Source organism: Vanessa cardui, chromosome 5, assembly GCF_905220365.1.
Source record: "Vanessa cardui chromosome 5, ilVanCard2.1, whole genome shotgun sequence".
In the NCBI taxonomy this organism is placed as follows: Eukaryota; Metazoa; Arthropoda; class Insecta; order Lepidoptera; family Nymphalidae; genus Vanessa; species Vanessa cardui.
The window spans coordinates 9,593,863-9,614,025 of NC_061127.1; the positions used below are offsets into that span (position 1 = coordinate 9,593,863).

The following is a 20,163-nucleotide window of genomic DNA, read 5'->3' on the forward strand; positions in this document are numbered from 1 at the left end:
TTTTCCGATGCTACATCCAATTTGTGTCGTACTATATGTACCTTCGAATTGGATGAAAACTAAAATTAAAACAATTTGATTAATTACAGTTATTAAAAACGAGATATTTACCATGTTTTCATTTTTATTTGATGGTATTCGGTATTTAGACATTATATACGGATGTCTTGTTCACGAGACTGTACATGTTCGGTTTTTAATAACTATAATAATAAAAGTAATGTTAATTTAAAATGTGATTAATATATAAAATGATGTCAAAACAACTTTCCCATTTCATTGATGTCATACCATTGGTCGGGATCTTGTATAATATCTATGGTATTCATAATGGATTTGTAAAAAACCTTAAACGGCTACCGAAGCTTTTAATGTATTTTTAAGTTTATAATTTTGTGTATATGTTATGTAAAGTAAATATATAAATAATTGTTATTCTTATATATCTTTCTTTATAACAATTGGCTGCTACGGTGTTTAACTAAGATTTGAGAAGTGTTTACAGTGCTAAGATGGCCCAGTGGTTAGAACGCGTGCATCATAACCGATGATTGCGCGTTCAAACCCAGGCAAGCACCACTATATATATATGTGCTTAATTTGTGTTTATAATTCATCTCGAGCTTGGCAGTGAAGGGAAACATCGTGAGGAAACCTGCATGTGTCTAATTTAATCAAAATTCTGCCACATGTGCATTCCAGCAAACCGCATTGGGACAGCGTGGTGGAATATGTTCCAAACCCTCTCCTTAATGGAAGAGGAGGCCTTATCTCAGCAGTGGGAAATTTACAGACTGTTACTTTACTTTACTTTTTATCTTGTAAATGCATACTATAATATTTATCTTATTTATTTGATGAATTGTTGACATATAGTCTATTCCAACCGCAGGAGTAAAAAAAAATAACAAGTTTGACATTAAATTGAAGCAATATTGGTTGAGCTCTAGTATCTATGGTAATTCTTATTTTGTTAGCAAACATTTGAAACTTGGGATGTAAAGTTAATGTAATATTATAAAGGAGTGTAAGTGCTTCTGTGAAAAGTGTTTTCGTATAAATAATGATATACTAATTTAGCTCTTCTGGTGCATAATGTAGCTAAACTTTTACCAAATCGCAGGTAATTATGTATATGTACTCCATCGATTGGGAAGTTTATTAATATCAATGTTTAAACATGTATGAGTAGCCTATAGATGTAACATTACTATTTCTTTAGTTTAAAACTACTCTTCCTTATTATTTTATATTTTATGCCATTTAAATAAGATTAAATTAACAATTATTGTATTTTTAACGATGTATAACTATGTTTTGATACCAATGTCTTGATACAAATTTGTTTAATTTGTATCACCAACTTAATCACCCCTAAAATTTGACCAATTTTCTGTTACGTAATGATCCCTCGTGTAAAAATGATGTGATGATTTATTTGTGTAAATTTTCATAGACATGTCTTTAATTTGGATTATAAAAAATATTATATTGCTGCCTGGCAATTAAAAAGGGTAGGCAAATTAAAAAATAAAATTATTAATAAGACAACAATGTTACGAATAGTGTCAGTGGAGACACAATAAAAATATTATTTTATAGATTTATGTATTTGGTGATTTGTTTGATTTCTTTTTAGTTCTATTTTTTCTTTGTTATGTCGACGGACGATAAACGTCTTTTTTTAATTTATTTTATAAAGGTTTGTTTTCAAATACAATTTATATTTATACACAAAGGGAATTATTCAATGAAAACCATACTTAATTATTTGTCATTTTTATTTAACAATTATTATTAATATTGTTATTGTACAAAAGAGTAACCTAATATCTCAGATACTCATAAATAGCTTGCATGACAGACTTATAACGATTTAGTATTAAAATTATCATATTCACACATAAAGATCTATCGAATGGCACAATGCACATTGTCAAACTTTAACCAATACTTAATCATAGTCTGTTCACAGCCTTTCATCAAATTTTCACAATAAAATTCTAAGTGAACAAAATATTTATGATTCGATCGTGCCCTTTCATAACAGCTAAATAAATATACGTAAACATAGTTATTTTTCACTCAGGTTCCCAGAAATTTGCTCTGGTACGTATATCAGAATAATTTGAATTTGAAATGCATATTTAATTTGTACGTCGTGACTAAAAGCTAGTGTATTTATCGTTGTTTTTTCATATGGCAACATTTATTTTCTATTAATAAATGTTTTCTGTCAGTGTCTTAATCTTAATATTAAAATTTATCTTTTAAAGAGTTTTTATTGGACACCTTACCATATACATCATATAAATTTATTAAGGCATTTTGTTTTATGCTTAGTCACGATCTTGTCAATACTAAAAAGATTTGTGTAATTATTCTCCAACCATCAACAATACTTCTTTAATTATTTACTTAATTAACTACGATTAATCTGTTGTTCAAAATTAACATGACTTATGATCAAGAGTGGGTTTAATAAAGTCGCTTTGGTTGATAATAAATATTACCAATCCTTTAAACAAATCGAATCATTTTCAGATATAGAAAACAGTTGTAAGTTGTATTCCATACTAACTTAATACATAATGTAATAACTTATATAATTTTCTCATAACCAATACATCCAATCATATCAATAGATTAAACTATATCTAATATTCTATTATTATCACAAAGCACAGGCTGTGGATAAAGGAAACGCCAATATCAAAATTATTTAAGTTTTGTACTTCATTTGGCACGTCAAATTTTTTTCCGACGTCTGGAAATCTTCGACACGTTCCACCAATTTTTGTAATACTTTTGACAAGATTGTTTTCTTCATTATTTTTTTAAAAGGAAGAGTTGATCTAATCGATTGTACTTCCATTGACATTTTGAATCGATTCAAAATCGATATGATCAATAGCCTCTACCTTCGATCGTTTCACGACCAATCGTCAACCCTGTTTCTCCAATAATGGCATCTGGATCGACATTATATCATATATTATTTACAATTTTACTTCACTGTTTGTTGATTGGTTCGTTGCTGCTTCGATTTCTTGTTTTTTCGCGTCTTGCGATGTTGAATTCCACCACTGCTCATCTCCAGACGCCCATGCGACGAACACCAAGTTTGTTACGATAAAGACCGCAAGCGTTATCCAAAATACCAATCGCCACTGAGTTAAGGTACTCTGCAAAAAGATTCAGAATTAGGTTAAATAAAAAAAAACTGTGCTATTATGAAAGTATTTCGTATAATGACTTTGGCCAAAATGTCATTTTCGATATTTGTATTACGAGAAATTGTAGAGTAAATAAAGAATTCATGAAAAATCTGTTTACTTACATCAGGTGTTAATAATCCCACTAAATATGGCGCAATGATACCAGTTATAGCTCCAATACCATTAACGATCGCCATAATGGTTCCTGCGTAGTTACTGCTCAAGTCTAATGCGTTAACTTTCATTCCTGGATAGAAGGCACCCATGAGACCCATAGATGCGGTGAAAAGTATCACCACAGTTTCGGTATTGCATCCAGAGTAAGAGGCTAAGATCATGCATATTCCTGGACCAACGGAAGCTGAAATAAAAAGATAGTTTTTACATTTGTAATTGAGTTCCAATAATAATTAAGCACACTTTGAAATCTAAAACTATTTTCATGGTAAGTATCAATACAATGAAATAAGAAGACAAATCAAGAAAACAAAGTCGCTCACCGCTGTCTTGTCCCTATGTATGACTAGATCTAGAGTTAAAGTTTTGGTATATAATATGTGGGCAATACGCGTGCATCTTAACCAATGATTGTGGGTTTAAACCCAAGCACCGCTGATTCATGTGCTTAATTTGTCTTTATAATTCATTTCGTGCTCAGCGGTGAAGGAAAACATCGTGAGGAAACCTGCATGTGACAAATTTCATAGAAATTCTGCCACATGTGTATTCCACCAACCCGCATTGGAACAGCGTGGTGGAATATGTTCCACACCTTCTCTTCAAAGGGAGAGGAGGCCTTTAGCCCAGCAGTGGGAATTTACAGGCTGTTGTTGTTGTTTGTTGTATATGGACAATATAGTAAAGAAACTCTGATCATTTTAAAAGTTTCTAATGTGATATCGTAAATAAACAAATTCTGTACTCTATTTAGTGTCAGTATTGCACCCGTGCGAAGCAGGGGCGGGTCGCTATTTGAAGTATAATTCAATCGAAGAGTTAAATGTTTAATCAGAGTTCCGGTATTTGGTTTGCTTTTATGTAAGCATCGATTGGTTTTGAATGTCCGTAATATTATGGGTTATTGTGTCAAAATTCGTCGTAAGAATTTATAAATTCGGTATTTCCAAAACGATTACCTAATTATAACCAGTTTTTGGATACATGTACGACGATCTTTTATTATCTGAAGTATTATACGAGTATCTTGCAATACCAAACCACATTTCACTTTTGCTGCATGCAACGAACGTGCATTCTAATTATCGACCTTGCAGTGTCAATTAGCTCAATCTGCCGGAACACATCACAATACGCCAACTAAAGTATTATGACACGCTTTCTCAAGCGACAACGATTAGTATTCTTCGTGCCCTCGCGGATCTTAATTATATACTGCGATGTATATGCAAAGCTTTGCTAATGCTTAAATAATCCATTCGAATTGAGATGTGATGTATAATCAATAAACCGGATCTTTCGACATTAATATTGAATGGTAACATAAATTTATGCCATTATCTTTTTTTGATGCAAACTTGTTAAACTATTGATTCAAAGTTAACGACGAGTTCACCAAGAGTGTTGGGCAAGTGGGCCAAAGTGGTATGTAGTAATTGGTGATTAATGTAATGGCGTACAACATTCAAAGGGAATTCAGGAATGTATAGAATGCGAAAGCGGTATTTATGAGTTCGATGAAGTTCAGACCGTAACCCTATCTCCCATTCAAAGTCAGGCTCAGTGATGTAATCGGGGCTTTCACTTTGAACACCGCAACACTGTCTATGAGGCATGGCCAAGGCTGAATAAAGCCATTGGATTTTCTTGCATTTAATATTTAATTTCATTATGAAGTGTCCATTTTCCATATTATTAACTAAAGGCATATTTATATACGTATGAATATCACTGTTCTTATATTATATGATATTTATTACGATTGATTATAATTATTGGGTTGGAATTAAAATTGTCTTCTATTTTGGAATATTAAAGTAATGTTATATGACAACAATGAAGAAGAGCAACTGCAAACAGTTTTCCTTACCTATAGTTGTAAAGGTCTTTCTCGCGTTCGTCACAGTCAGCCATTGTCGTTTGACAATTTTGTCGCACATCCATCCGAACAATATCGAGCTGATCCACATAACCGCATACGGCAGAGCAGCGAGCGTTCCGGTCCGGTGGATATCGAACTTTAATACTCCAGTCATGTACTTCGGGAGATCCGTCACCATTGTAAAGTAACCGTAGTCGTGGCCGATCTGAAAAACAATTTACCTTATTCTGGTAAAATTTCCACGGATATCTTATTGGTAAAACAAATTCGATTCAAGGAATCGTGACTATAAATAGATGTAGCATTGATTATTTGCTCGAGGTCCAAGAGGCGTTATTTATTGACAGCGTTCATGGTTGAACACACAAATATAACTGAAATAGTTGAAATTGAATTTCCTTATCTTTTGTAGCATCAGTTCGTGTAATGTCAGCTTAAAAGTGATTTCAATAAATTCGATCGATGAAATTACGAAGGATAAATCTATGCCAAAATAAACTCAAATATTTTATTATCCACAAATATTTTGAAATTTAATTTAATACATTTTCATGTGATTCCTTGATATACATCATTGTATAATTAAATTACACGGGTAATTATAATTTTACGCATCACGCTGATTGATATATATTTAAGTATTTTTTTATGTGTATAATAACAGAATTAAAATTATATTGATTTGTTCGATGAACAAATATTATGAAATAGTGTTGTAATCGTAATTTTAAACAAAAAACTTATTTTTTTAAGTGTATATGAAACATACCTGTGCACAAACCAGAGCCCACAGTGGGACTGACATGAAAATGGGTTTCCAAGGTATTGCAGAAGGTTGAGTGTTCTGATGCCTGCCTAGAGCTTCTTCTAGATATTTTTTTTCTTTGTCAGAAATGTAAGGGTGCGATTCTGGGTCGTTATAACATAAAAGCGCCTGAAATAATAATAAAAAAGGTTATTTTTATGTCACATTTCATTTAATTAAAATTAAATATGTTATCAAAGACCTACCCATAAAATGAACCAGAGGATTCCAATGCTACCGAAAAGATAAAAAACTGATTGCCATTCCCCGGTCTCTTTGATGACCAATCCTGAGAAATATGTTCCTGCAATGTTACCGATTTGCGCTCCTCCAAATACCAATGAACCCATTCGTCCCCTCTCAGAGACCGGGGCCCATCGCGCTAACATCGCGTTCAACGCTGGAAATGTTGTACCCTAAAAGGTAGTTTATAAAAAATATAAATTTCACGTCAAATCGTATTTTTATTTCAATGGGACAAATTTTATAAATGTTAACAACTATGTACCTCGCCAAGTCCTTCCAGAACCCTTAAAATAATAAGCCCTGTAGCGCCCCCCATGTTCACTGCCCAAGGAGTTAGCAACGTGAATACAGCTGTACTCAGAACACCAAAGCCGAGTGAGTATTTTCCGCCGAATCTCTCAGCGAGCATACCTCCAGGTAGGTGTGTTACTATATACCCGTAATAGAAGGCACTGAGGATAATGCCTTGAGTCTCCTCGTCCCAGTTGTATCCGCTTATTTCCTGAAAGATAATAATACCGTTATAAAGTAACGCAAACGTAAACCTAACGTAACACATATAGAATTTAATCTTACAACACCAGTTAGCAAAATAACGAATCTATATTATTAAATATAATAATATGATAGTAAATCTATCTATCTGTTTGTCTGTCTGACGCTCTTTCACGACCAAACTGCTGAAGCGAATTTGATGATATTTGGCATAAAGCAAACTTGAACTCCAAGAATGGGCATAGGCTACTTTTCTTGCCTAACACATGACAACCAACACTCTAAAACGCTTGTGAAGCCGCGGGTGAATACTAATATAATATATTTCTTCAAATTAAAAAAAAAGATGTTTAAACCATTTTATATTCAGTAAGCCGGTCAATATTAGGTATTCCAATTTTCGAATTCAATACTTCTGATTATTTCCACTGTTTTTTATTTAATTTAAAAACTTAATCAAAACTCATTCAGAAGCGTAAAAGATCGTTGATTTGGCGTATGAATTGGTTTTGAAAATAATTACTTTGCAATGGATGATCGATTTAGCAATGTTCGGTTTTGTTACCTGCGTTAAGGATTAGTCATATTCGAGCTTAGTGGGCCATGGTCTAACCGCGGCTTCCATTTTTGAATCATATTATATTAATTATGTGTCAACTTTAATTTAAACACCGACTTTCAATGACGAAAATAAAACCTACTTACTTATCTACTTATTTACTTGGTGGCAGGGCCTTGTGCAAGCCCGTCTGGGTAGGTACCACCCACTCATCAGTTATTCTACCGCCAAATAACAGTATTCAGTATTGTTGTGTTCCGACTTGAAGGGTGAGTGAGCCTGTGTAACTTCAGGCACAAGGGACATAACATCTTAGTTCCCAAGGTTGGTGGCACATTGATGATGTAAGTAATAGTTAATATTTCTAACAGCGTCTTTGTCTATGGGTTATGGTGACCACTTACCATCAGGTGGCCCATATGCTCGTCCGCCAACCTATACCATAAAAAAAATCTAACCTCTTAAGTATTCTACTTTAGCATACTTAAAAATTTACAAAAGCGTAGCAAATGGCAAATATTATCTAGCTCCGTATAAAAACAAAATGTGTCACTGAATATTAATATTTTGTACGATAAAATTCTTCCATTATAGTTGAAGTATAATTTCCACTTTCCATTATAAATGACATCCACGTATCATGAATAACAAGGGCAGTCAAAACGGCAAATTCAAAGGCTTGGACAAATTGTAAAACTATATCTCCTAATACTCGTAAATATACCTAAATGATTTAAAAAACGCAGAGTAATATGATTTAACATAAATATATAGGTATACGAAAATCCGTAAAATTCTGGTTATGTATTTTATTAAAAATAATACTTTAAAAAATATGAAATAAATTACCGTGTAAATTTGCAGAAAGCCAAATATTACTGAAAATAACGATAATAACTAAATGAAAATCTGTAGGAGATTAAACATTATTTTTTACATAACAATATATAAAATTATACTATAAAACCTACCTTCATCTATTTTGTTCATAAATAACACATTGTGTTCACACGAATCGGTTTAATAGAGACCGTTTCCTGGTTAATATCGACGGTATGGAGGCTCTTAAATCATTAATATGTCACATAGCTCACACGTTAAGGAACATCCAAACTGGACAACGGCTTTAATTTACCAACATTCCAGCGGACCGTGGGATAAATAGTTCGAGTTTTAATATAAATATAAAGTTCGACTTTAAATTTAACTAAAAACTTCAATTCACACTAATTTTATTGTGAATGAATTGTAATTTAACAAATAATGCTTCTAAACCGTTTTACGAGACAAAATATACATATTATAAAACAAGTGAAGCGGCCGTGTCTGTCTGTCTGTATGTTCGCGCTAAGCTCCAAAACTACTGAGCGGATTTTCATGAGGTTTTCACGAATAGACAGAGGTATTCTATAATTTATAAAGGTTTTTGTGTAAATAAATATTCGAAATAGAACGACAATTGTTAAACATGTCGGAAATAAGCAACAAAAATATAAAAATAAAAGGTAAAAATATCAGAAAAAAACTTATGTCCAATCATGTAAAGTCGGGTCGGGTCGCTAGTGTATACTATAAAATAGTAAATTTTATAAGCAGCTCAAAAAAAAGTACCGTAGTAAAGTAACTAGCTGAAATAGGTATACATATTTTTAATTGTTTATTAAATCTTCATTTTGATGCCACATCAAATACTACTACTCCTACCTCAAATACTCTAAGTGCTTCCATATTATGTATATGGAAAACATATAACAAAAACAGTACTTCATAATATGGCAAAAACCATCAAGATCATTAGGCTACAACAACAGACAAATGAAATTTAATCAGAGTCTTTCGTCAATCTTTGAGCAATTAACATAAGAAATAGGTACTTAAATAATTTCGTAACATTTTAGTGTTTTCTAGAAAATAATTCGTTAATCGATTCGTAAATTGTAAGAATCCAAATTGTGCCGAAGGAAAATACGTAATAACAATCAATTAAAAACTAAACCTGAGGCAGCCGTGTAAAATACTTTCAATACAAAAAGTTACTTAACAAAACCTATTTAAACGCATGTAAATGAAATGTCCAAAACAATAATCTTTACCAATCTGACATCGTTTTATAATTGTTATTTCATTTGAAATATATTGGTGATATCATACGTAACAAATCGATGATTTTTTTTCTGTTTTAACGTAATGGAATTTATTTATTAACGACTACTCGCCCTGGCTTCGCATGATACTTAGTAGCATTATATTGTGACCAAATTACATAAAATAATTAAAAAATGTTGCCTATGTATTATTTTGATGTATAACCTATATTACTTTACTATACTGTAAAATTCCATCCAAATGCGTTCAGTAGTTTTTTCGTGAAAGATAAACGAACGTACATATGGATGTATTTATGTTTATTACTCACTAATTTTCGCATTTATAATATTAGTAGGATAGATAAAATTATTATAAATTGTAGCTTATGTGTTATTCTGATGTATAATCTATATTAATGTAAAATTTTATGCAAATCGATTTCGTAGTTGTTTCGTGAAAGAGTAACAAACACACATACATCTTCACAAACTTTCGCATTTCTAATACTATAGTAGGACTTACAATAACGATATTCTAACCGATTTGACACTGAAGTGACAATCGAATATAGATAGTTTTAGTTTTAAAAGGTACTAACTGTGGGATCGGCGATAACTTCATCCAGGTCACCAGGGCAGGAGCCGTCCTCGTAAGCCGGCGTCGGTGCGTGCCGTCTCACCATCTGTGTTATCGCAATGTTGAGGCAAACCCGCATCGTGTACGCGTTAGCGACCGCGAGGAATCCCATGATCGCCATCACCCATCGTTGTGGTATCACGAATACTGTTGAAAGGAGTTATCATTTTTAATTATCGCCATAACATTCAAATCAAATATGCAAGAAGTCTTAATTATATGATTTTTTGTTTAATAGATTTAAACATTTCAGACGCGGGCCCGCGCCATTTTGTGTTTGTTTTTTTTTTCGACTTTCGTTTTGTTTCGCTTCGTTAATTGTGAATTTCTAATACATTTTATTTATCTAAATATATATAATGCTGTTATATAATTTCATGTATTGTTAGTCTTATTAAGTAAAGTATACATTTTTATAAGTAACTAGCTGCGCTCGCGATTTCGATTCGAATTAAACAGAAATTTTATCAATTATTCTAAAATAAAAGTAGCCTAAGTTACTCCTTATTACATTAGCTATCTAATGGTGAAAGTCTCTTCAAAATCGTCCAGCCATTCCAGAGATTAGCCGGACCAAACATATGAACAGAAAAATTTAAAAATTGTTATTTCAATTTTAGTATAATTTTCTCAATTTTTTGTTTGTCAACCCGTTGTTTGGTTTATTTGCTGAAGTTTTATCGAATAAAAAACATATCGATAAAAATGGTGTTAGCGTTTTAATTAGTGTTAATGTAAAAAATACAAAATGTAGGTAATAAAGAACAGACTGTTGATACACTGTTGGTATCTAGAGGAGAAGATTTGGAGCTAAATCGTCCACGCTACATCAATGTGATTCAATACTTATGTGGCAGAATTTTTAAAATTCCTAACATTTTCTGACTTCGCTGCCGAATTTTATTCACAACCCTCCTCGACTTAATAGTAATAATGTTACCGGTACGGGGCTACCGGTAAAATTATTAAATATATATTTATAAAATCAAACGAAGAAATCTCTTTGTTTGCGAAATACTCGAACGTGGAAAGTAAGAGTACTATGTACACATTTTAAAGCTAAGATTATCTTAGACTAAACAAGCTCTTTAAGATTCTCGATCTTCGTTCCGAGAAACACATTCAAGTCATAGAGAATTAAGACGTATACTATGAATGTTTAATTTATTAGAATTCGATCGCACCGTGCATCTTCATTGACATTTAATAATTCCTTCTTCCTTTTTAAACAAATTGAAGACGAGTCTTAATTGGATTCTTAGAAACTTCCTCATTTTCAGTTTCGATGAGGTTATGTCTGTTTTAAAATCCGCTCACATTTGCTTTGAGCATTGAATACTGCTCAAAAGCATTTCCTTATTCATAATCATTGTATTTCGGTTGGGTAATCAACATTAAAATTATTTTTATTTTTCCGACGCAAGCATAATGTTTATTTTAAATATTTTGACACATTGATGTTGAAGGCATATTTTCGATTGATTTGTGCTTAAAAATAAAATGATTAAGCAACTTAAGCAGTGCTTAATCTTCAGTTTTTTTTTTAATTTCAGATTAGCCAATATACAAACATTAATAATTAGAAATAAATAGTATTCATACTGTCTTTACTTATAATAGGTGACGAGTGGTTGATTCATCATCGCTAAGCGTAAACTATCTATTAAAGTTAGGTTAGGGTCATGAAATTTGTTGAGTAGTTTATTTAATAGACACCCTGAAAGGAAAGGAAATTCTGCTCCTTAAGGGGTCAAATAGGCGTTTAATGTTTGTATAAAAGATCGACATTTTTTTAAAGTTAGAAACAAGTAACTTTATTTTTGGTATACTGACTAAAAATGATGCATATATGTATGCATTATGCATACTGAACCGATTTTAACGTAACTTCTTTTATTGAATCTGACGACTAGAGACACAACTATATTTTTTTATGAAAAGTAACGGACAGTTATGAAAGGAAGACTTTGAATAGTAAACTCAACTGTAAAATCTATACGAATCGCGATTCAATACTATATAATTAATAATTATAAAGCGCCTCTGGCGGTCGGCTTATTTAGAATGCATTATTCAGTATTTATAAAAATAAATAAAAAAGTATACTTTTATTTAGGTAAGATTTGAAAGAGGTTTTAAATAAAACCACATTCAATGTTGAGGCCATCGCACTATTGACAATGAAAAAAATAAAACCAATAGGATAATAAAATAAAAAACGTTCTTAATGTATATTTTCGCATTGCAAGTTTTGGTACGAATCGCCATTCTATACGATCGGTGTTTCTTGAAGGTCAACGGAATTAAGATCGGACGAGCTGGAAGACTTAACCGCCAAACAAAATTAATACACAACTTTGTAAATACATAGGTCGTTTGTATGAGAACAATAGATACATCGTTTACTGTTTCCTAACACGATTTTAAGATGACTAATTTTCCTCTTATCGTAATTTTTCATTGAATTTCATAACAGACACGGACACGATAATAAAACTTGAACAATGAAACTTGTGTCACGAATAATTACAGAGAAGTTACTCCAATGGACAATGGCGAGGGATAAGTCAAATCAAATGTACTATTTAATTGTTACTACTGTTCCTGTGTTACGTATTATGTGTACCGTACTGTGACGAGATGGTGCATACTGCATGTAAGATATTATACTATATTGATCGACGTTGCGAGTGTAGTGACACAGTTTTTTCTTTGTTAGTTTGAAGCGCTAACGACCAAATTTAAGTGATTGACCGCTAAGCTACCGTAAAGAGTTTCGAGGCTATTATATGCTGTTGCGTGTTTTTAAATGTGTAACGATTCGAATGTATATTATTAGATATTTACTTACATAATCGACATATATGTTTCGATATAAGACTTATAATATTTTTGTTACATAAAATTGATTCATAGAATGTAACATTTATTCTGCAGATAAATAAATTGAAAAAAAATATTGTCTCAAATTATTTACGATTGATTTTTTATGCATTTCTCTATCGGTAAAACATAAAAGACAAATATTCGTATCAAATTTTAGTATAGAACAATAGCCTATTTATTTGAGCGTTCGTCATCCTCGTGTATCACGAAAATGGAGTTATTATTTCCGTTCCATTACAACTTTAGAATATTAAGAGTTGTGACAAGCGTGGCCGTTAAAATTCCCGTTCAGAAAAACCAAATCGTGGACCGTCCGAATCGACGTGTAGTACCGCTCGTGTATAAAAACTGGCTTTATGGAGAAACTGGGCACGTTCCCGTCCGACTGGACTAGCCAAAATTGGCATTGGAATTGAGAAACTCGTTAGAAGTGTTAGTTTTTGTCGACGTACACGCAGATTTCTATTGAAACGATGTTGCATTCCAGCGCTGCGTCGTACGATCCCTGCCGGCCAATGGCAGGGCTGGACTTGTTGCCGTCGGTAGACACGCTGGCGGTGTCATTTTGTACGTCAATATAATTACTTTAGCACATTATGAAAAGTCTACTTTAATCAATGATATTCTAATAAACAGATATGTTATACCCATACTAAACAACAGAAAAAAGTGTGCCGCGCCGGGGCCGTTTATTTTAATTTATTTTAGCTTAATTATTATTTTAAGGATAGCTTGATAAAAACAATAAGTAAAAGGGATAACTAGATGTTTTAATTATACAAAACGTATTAGTACGTAATTATGATGTATTCTAACGTATTACTACGTAAAACAACTAAAGCCAAACGTCCCAATTAGGACGTTTTCTAGTCTTCACTTTTTGCGCGTTAATAACATATCCGTTTACTACAACATCATTGACTTTAATACATTTTTTATTGTGTGTGTTTGCATCCAAAATTGATGACGTTTATTCATTAACTATTTACACAGGTGCAAGGTCTGGAAAACATAACAATAATGCTCGATCAAAATTTAATGATCTTTTGTCCTCACAAACAATTTAAACAACAGTAAGTTGTGACGAAGACAAATGAATAATCATCAGCAGATGCGTAAAATCGGAAAAATCTTACAAATTACATTACATACAAAAAATATATAAATTAACTTTTCCTCGACGTCATTATTTAATTGATTTGAACGTAAAGGTGTATAGACACAGCGGACACGTGCGCATATTAATGTAAGACGTCAACACGTAAACAAGTCGGTTGCATTAGTGACATGCTAGGGCCTTTCACTGCGCTGCAAATCAATCCGTCGGTCTGTATTTGTTAAAGGTATATCGTGAAGTGATCACCTAAGACCTTCGGAGTAGGCGGCAGGAATTGAACAAGCATTCATCTAATAGCGAGTTGCAGGAGAGCCGTCGGACGGGCCGCCGCTCCCTTTCACCGAAGTGCATTAAATCACCCGGCCTCCGTCGCCTCTATTACCGCGTAGGCGGGACAAATGATAGATTTTCCCAAAGACATAATAGAAGAAAGTTAATTTAATCCTTACTATACTGTACTTCTAATTTATTCGTCAGTTACTTTGCGTACATTTGCGCAATAGCTGATCATTGCTTTCATAATTATAAATAATGCGTTATAAGGATTTTAAAAGCGCTTTTAAAGTGGATAATATTTTTTATGTCAAAACGTTTTTTTTACAAGAGTGAAAAATTCAAATTCGTCTCACAGAATTTTTTATGCATTCCATTAAAAACTGTAGGTATTAATGATAAATAAATAGAAAGAGGAATAATTATAATACACGTTTATCAATAAACATTTTATACATTACTTGATTGGGATATTATAAATCTTGTATGTAAATACACTTAAAGTATCATAATTGGTTTTCGATAATGTCATATACTTAAAAAATGTAGACGCGTACATTTATAAGTAAGAGTGTGCATTAAGTATCAATAATTTGTCCAACAAAAGTAATAACAGAAAGTTATTGATTGTCTCATAAAAAGTTATGCATATAAGTAATATTTATATTGAGAACTTTAAGGAGGAATAAGGATGCATAGAATTCCGTGTTTGAGACAAGAATTCTAGCAATAATACGTTGAATAATACCCAATTTTTTCGCGCAAAACGAACCAGCGAAGGTGATGAGTATTTTTTTTCAATGCAAATTCTTTCAAACTGAAGATAAACTCAAAATAAACATGTTAGATCACAGAAAGAAAAGTAGTTCATTCGTGATAAATTTCGATTTTATTTTTTGACGACCTTCATGATCGTGTAGTGCGTACACCGGTTTTCATGGGTACACCATTCCGAGGTCCCAAATTCGATCCCTGACCGAGTCGATGTAGATTATCATTAGTTTTCTATGTTGTCTTGGGTCTGGGAGTTTGTGATACCGTCGTCACTTCTGATTTTCCATAACCCAAGTGCTTCAGCTACTTACATTGGGATCAGAGTAATGTATGTGATGTTCTCTCATACTCATATAAACATATTCATATTTTGAACATTTGGTTCATTGGCTTGGTAGTGAAATAGCGACATACAGACAGACACAGTTGCTTTCACATTTATAATATCAGTATAGATTTATTAGACAATACAAGATATTTCCTTCGTGCTATATTATTAGTTTCATATAATAAAACAGAAATGTATAAAGTCAAGCGATATTTTCCATTCAATCGAGGAAACAATGATATTGTGATAGCTATAACTCATTTCTTATGTATATCAGATATTCAGCGTGAATGAAATGCTTGTTGAAGAAATTAAAAAAAAACACAACATTGTGAAAGAATATTTATATTGCTTTATTGTTTTTTGCTATATAAATATCGTCAACTAATCTAGTTGATGGAAATTTAGTGGTTCTTGTCTGTATTTATACTTACAGCCTTCGTTTAGGTACTTAGAGATCCGTCCCGGCTTGGCACGCAGTAAGGACATATTACAGAATTTGTTTATTTACGACATCACATTAGAAACTTCTAAAATTATCAGTTTTCTTAACTATATTGTTCATGTATTATATAAAAAAAAAACTTCTTCTCGATTCTATCTATTCAAAAAAACCGCATCAAAATCCATTGTGTAATTTTCTTAGATCTAAGCATACATAGGGACAGACAGCAGTAAGCGACTTTGTTTTATACTGTGTAATGATAATGATTGAAGTGTGTACCAAAAATGTATGTGTGTGTGTGTGTGTGTGTGTGTGTAAATGCCCAATATTATCACATTATATACATGATACTTTTTTTTTAAATTTTTTAATTATATTCTTTTTTTATCGCTGTGTACGATATTAGGAACAAATTAATATATAGTAGTAAAAAGTCCGATTTTGAAACCTACTTAAGATCCGCGTCCTACTATCCACTGTGCAACTGCGGCTTAACTCGGAACCGAATTTCATTACATCATATCTAATTACATAATATATATTACTTTCGCATGTAAAGAATTAGTTATATTAAACGTATTAATATTAACAATGCTCGCTTTGGTAATTATATGTTACTGTAGATTAATATTTAAATAAGTAAGGTTAGTTCAGATACTTATTAGGTAATTGATTAATTGGTGTTCCAATTATAATTATAATATAAGGGAAATGTCACAGGTTATTAATAATTTTGGATTCATTTTGGATTGGCTCAACTGGCACTACTTTAGTGTAATATTGCTATACGCCTTAACAATTTTCTTTTAGCTCGTGTAGGTTTTTCCGTTCCATCAGATTATGGGAGAATAGATTGTGCACCTGTGTCGTACTTGTGCACAGTAATATAAACTTGTGTTGGTTAGTCTCCCTTGAACTTGGCCGGTGCAGCCGAGATTAGTTAAGACGTCATTATTATTATAAGTAAATTAAATCATTTGTAAAATCACGAAAATTACTACACTGAAATCTAAAGGCTAAAAGATTGTTCTTTTGTATTCCGTTCGAAACTCATAACATGTATTTGTCTAGAATGAAAACGATTGTAAAACTTTGTAACTTTTTACAAAAGCACTTGTTGTTAAAAATGAATACTAAAATTTACGACTTCTAAATGTCCTTACAAAATTCGTAAAGTATTTTGTAAACAATGCGTATTCATACAAAGTGACTAAATTTTAAATTATCGTTTCCTCCTTTATTGGTAAGAAGTACGTGCGATGAATACGGTAGGATTTGATATTTTAATTCACTTTTATAGATATGAAAAATCTTTGAGATCTGTAATTAAACGAGGTCGCTTCTTGTACCTAATTGAAGAATTCAAGGAATAGCTTTAAGCCTACTATACTTAGAAATTAATAACTATAACTACGTTATATAATCGTAAATCGACTTTTAAGTAGTCTAATATTTTTTATTTCACTTTACTTAGGAGGACTCTAAAAAATATGTTGAATACGCAATTATTTTTATTACTTTTTAGTGCATATTTATTTGTTTTAAAATAGTGTTTTGTTTGAAGTCGGTCTTTCTTTTTTGTTAATTTTTTTATTTATTTAAAACAAAATATCTCTTTTTAATAAGTCTTAAATAAATTAAAAACAATTAATTTTATCAAACGTAGGATAGTTATTCGTATATGCTTCTATAGTATTTGTATGATTATTGTAGATCATTTAGATTTTGATATCAAGTGTTGTAACAACATAACCTATAAATGCTGAGGATCTGATTAGTTAAGCAATACAATGAATCACTGACAGGAACAGAATAATCAGTATTTAAATAAACACCAGTAAATTCACTTTTATAAGAACGCTACAAATTTTTTTAATGGTTATAATATACTTACTTAATACGAAAATTTATAACAAATTAACAAATCGCATAGCATAAATAATAAAGTTATTCGAAATATTATGTAATTATTAATGTTATTTAGTATGTATGTATATAATTATATATAGCGAAGTTACGATACCTCATACAAGTTATAGTGATGAAAATTGTATGTGCAAACAAGAAATAATCTCTTCAAGCATCTGTTAAAGGTCCTCATAGATTGGAAATCACTGAAACCGACAAATTTCGTAACGCGGCCTTCCTCCGTTTTTACGTACATTAGATACTTTATACTAGTTTCTAAGCGCGACCTCGCTTACAATTTAATTACAAACTCTAGTTTAATTCGTATTCAGATAAATTATCTTTTTCGGATATTTCAAATAAAGAAAATGTATTAGCGTTCATAGCTATTAAAATGGTACCTAAGCATGTAGTTTGTATATTTTCTTTTAACTTTGAAAAAAAAGACTAATGAAATTATTTTTTGTGGTAAGTCACTTTTTCATAGACAAATGCACAATTTTATTCAGAAACGTAACATCGCAAGTCACCTTCCCATAGACATTACCGTAAGAAGTATGTACTATTTGCCACACGCAGTCGTCAAACGCAAATTTTTTTCAATTAAAGGATCTAAGATCTTCACATTATGTATGTGATATTGAGAGAAAAATAACACTAAATATTCTTTTTTAAAAAAATATTTTACAGCGGATAAGGCACTTTGATTGGTTATGTTTATGTTCTCGTAAGTAATTCCGGTAATAAAAATTACTAGTGCGATCCTAACTACAATCTTAAAAGTGAATAAATAAAAATGGTATAAGAACACAATTTAATAATCAAAACTATAATTACTTTAAATTTCAATGATATTTGAACAATCGTCCTGTAATTGTTTTTTTGTTGTTACAATTAATAATCAAATTACTTCGACCTTGGTCGTTTACTGTTTAATGTCAAAAGTTGTTACGAAAAAAACTAAAGTGCGAAAAGTTTAATTCATTAAATTATAAAAAAAAAATTAACTAATTATTTAAAAAAAAAAAAAACTTTTTACTTCCAATTATTTTTTAAAATTAAAATTAATCTGATCATTCTGGTTACTACAATTTATTCTCAAACGGAACCCTCTAACTTTCAGAAGATTTCGAATATAAAGACAACTATTAATTAATTAATTATTATTATATAAACTAATTAAGATACGTGCGTATTGTAGGCTTCTACGCATTATATAATAAAAGGTAGTGTTTACGATATTTATTGTTCGATACACAATGTTTTATTTATCATACGTTTATTTTGATTGAAATATTTCATTAATTTAAATGTCATCCTTTCACATCCAAACCTGTATGAGCAATATATTTTTAGTAAAATGATTTGTTTTTAATAATATTTTTATGGTAACTGGTAGATTTATATATTTGGTTAATAATTATAAGATTTTTTTTAAATATGCACATATTATTTTTTTAAAGTTTTTAATTTAATTGAAATTTTGGTTATTTATATAATATTAATTATTTTAAAGACGAGTCAGACGAGTTAATCGTTATTAAAAATCCGAATAATAAGTATGTATATTTATATTCGAGCCATAACAAGATTATAAAAAATATTTATACATGAATTATTAATTTCTATATAACGTAAATACAGGAATATCGATTAATTGGATTCACTATTTGTTTTATTTAATTTTTTAATTATAGACCGATACAAAAGCTACTTACATTTCGAAAGAACGAACTGCCAACCGGTCAACATTTTGGGAAAAAAGATTACCACCACTTAACAAAATCACAGTTTCAATGTTCGCTTTCGTAATGTTTATTATAAAGTCATTTAATTATAAATATATATAAACTAACGTTAATAATAATATCACAAGCTTTTTTTAAATTGTACTGGGATCGATTGTATCGAGAACGTATTTGTTAGCGCGTTCGCGTCGCGCCGTCGTGCGCGCTCCACCACAGCCTCACAATCAACCGGCCGCGCACTCACCTTGCCTCTATATACCTTGTCCGTCCTGCCACACCAGCAATTACCGGGATAAAATGACATCGTTAGAGAAAAAAAATTAAAATATTTATTAATTATTACAACAACCCAGATGTTATGTCACTGACACACTTCCGCATCGAACCTGTTCTATGTTCGGTCAAGTTTAGCGTGTGGAAACGAGTGCGTTTTTTAATACCCGGAGGTGAGGATCAATCTGTTTCTGTATCGTTGTCTGATTCGATCATATGATCGATGTTGACCTATTGTTATAATGGTGTTTGTTATTAAAATCGCATTTGAATAATGTTGTGTAAACATGCAGTTATAATGCACG

The 20,163-nt window shown here is 31.4% G+C and overlaps 1 protein-coding gene across 1 annotated transcript; it reads right to left on the reverse strand.

Moving 5' to 3' along the window:
* Positions 1 to 1,770: 1,770 nt before the first annotated feature.
* Positions 1,771 to 19,824, reverse strand: LOC124529736 (putative inorganic phosphate cotransporter). The gene is made up of 8 exons (XM_047103633.1): positions 19,556 to 19,824; positions 10,069 to 10,253; positions 6,591 to 6,830; positions 6,289 to 6,498; positions 6,047 to 6,211; positions 5,266 to 5,482; positions 3,341 to 3,579; positions 1,771 to 3,185 (listed from the first exon to the last, which is right to left on the reverse strand). The coding sequence occupies exons 1-8, from the start codon at positions 19,587 to 19,589 to the stop codon at positions 3,000 to 3,002; spliced, it is 1,476 nt and encodes a 491-aa protein (XP_046959589.1). The 5' UTR covers positions 19,590 to 19,824; the 3' UTR covers positions 1,771 to 2,999.
* Between the last annotated feature and the right edge of the window lie 339 nt (positions 19,825 to 20,163).

What these genes read in the sequence shown, in the direction of transcription:
- LOC124529736 (XM_047103633.1), bottom strand. Translation starts at nt 19,589, where the DNA reads ATGTTGACCGGTTGGCAGTTCGTTCTTTCGAAAT. An exon ending in TTCTGGAAGGACTTGGCGAG is followed by an intron (nt 6,499 to 6,590) that starts GTACATAGTTGT and finishes ACTACCTTTTAG; the next exon opens with GGTACAACATTTCCAGCGTT. An exon ending in AAAGACCTTTACAACTATAG is followed by an intron (nt 3,580 to 5,265) that starts GTAAGGAAAACT and finishes TTTTTATTTCAG; the next exon opens with CTTCCGTTGGTCCAGGAATA.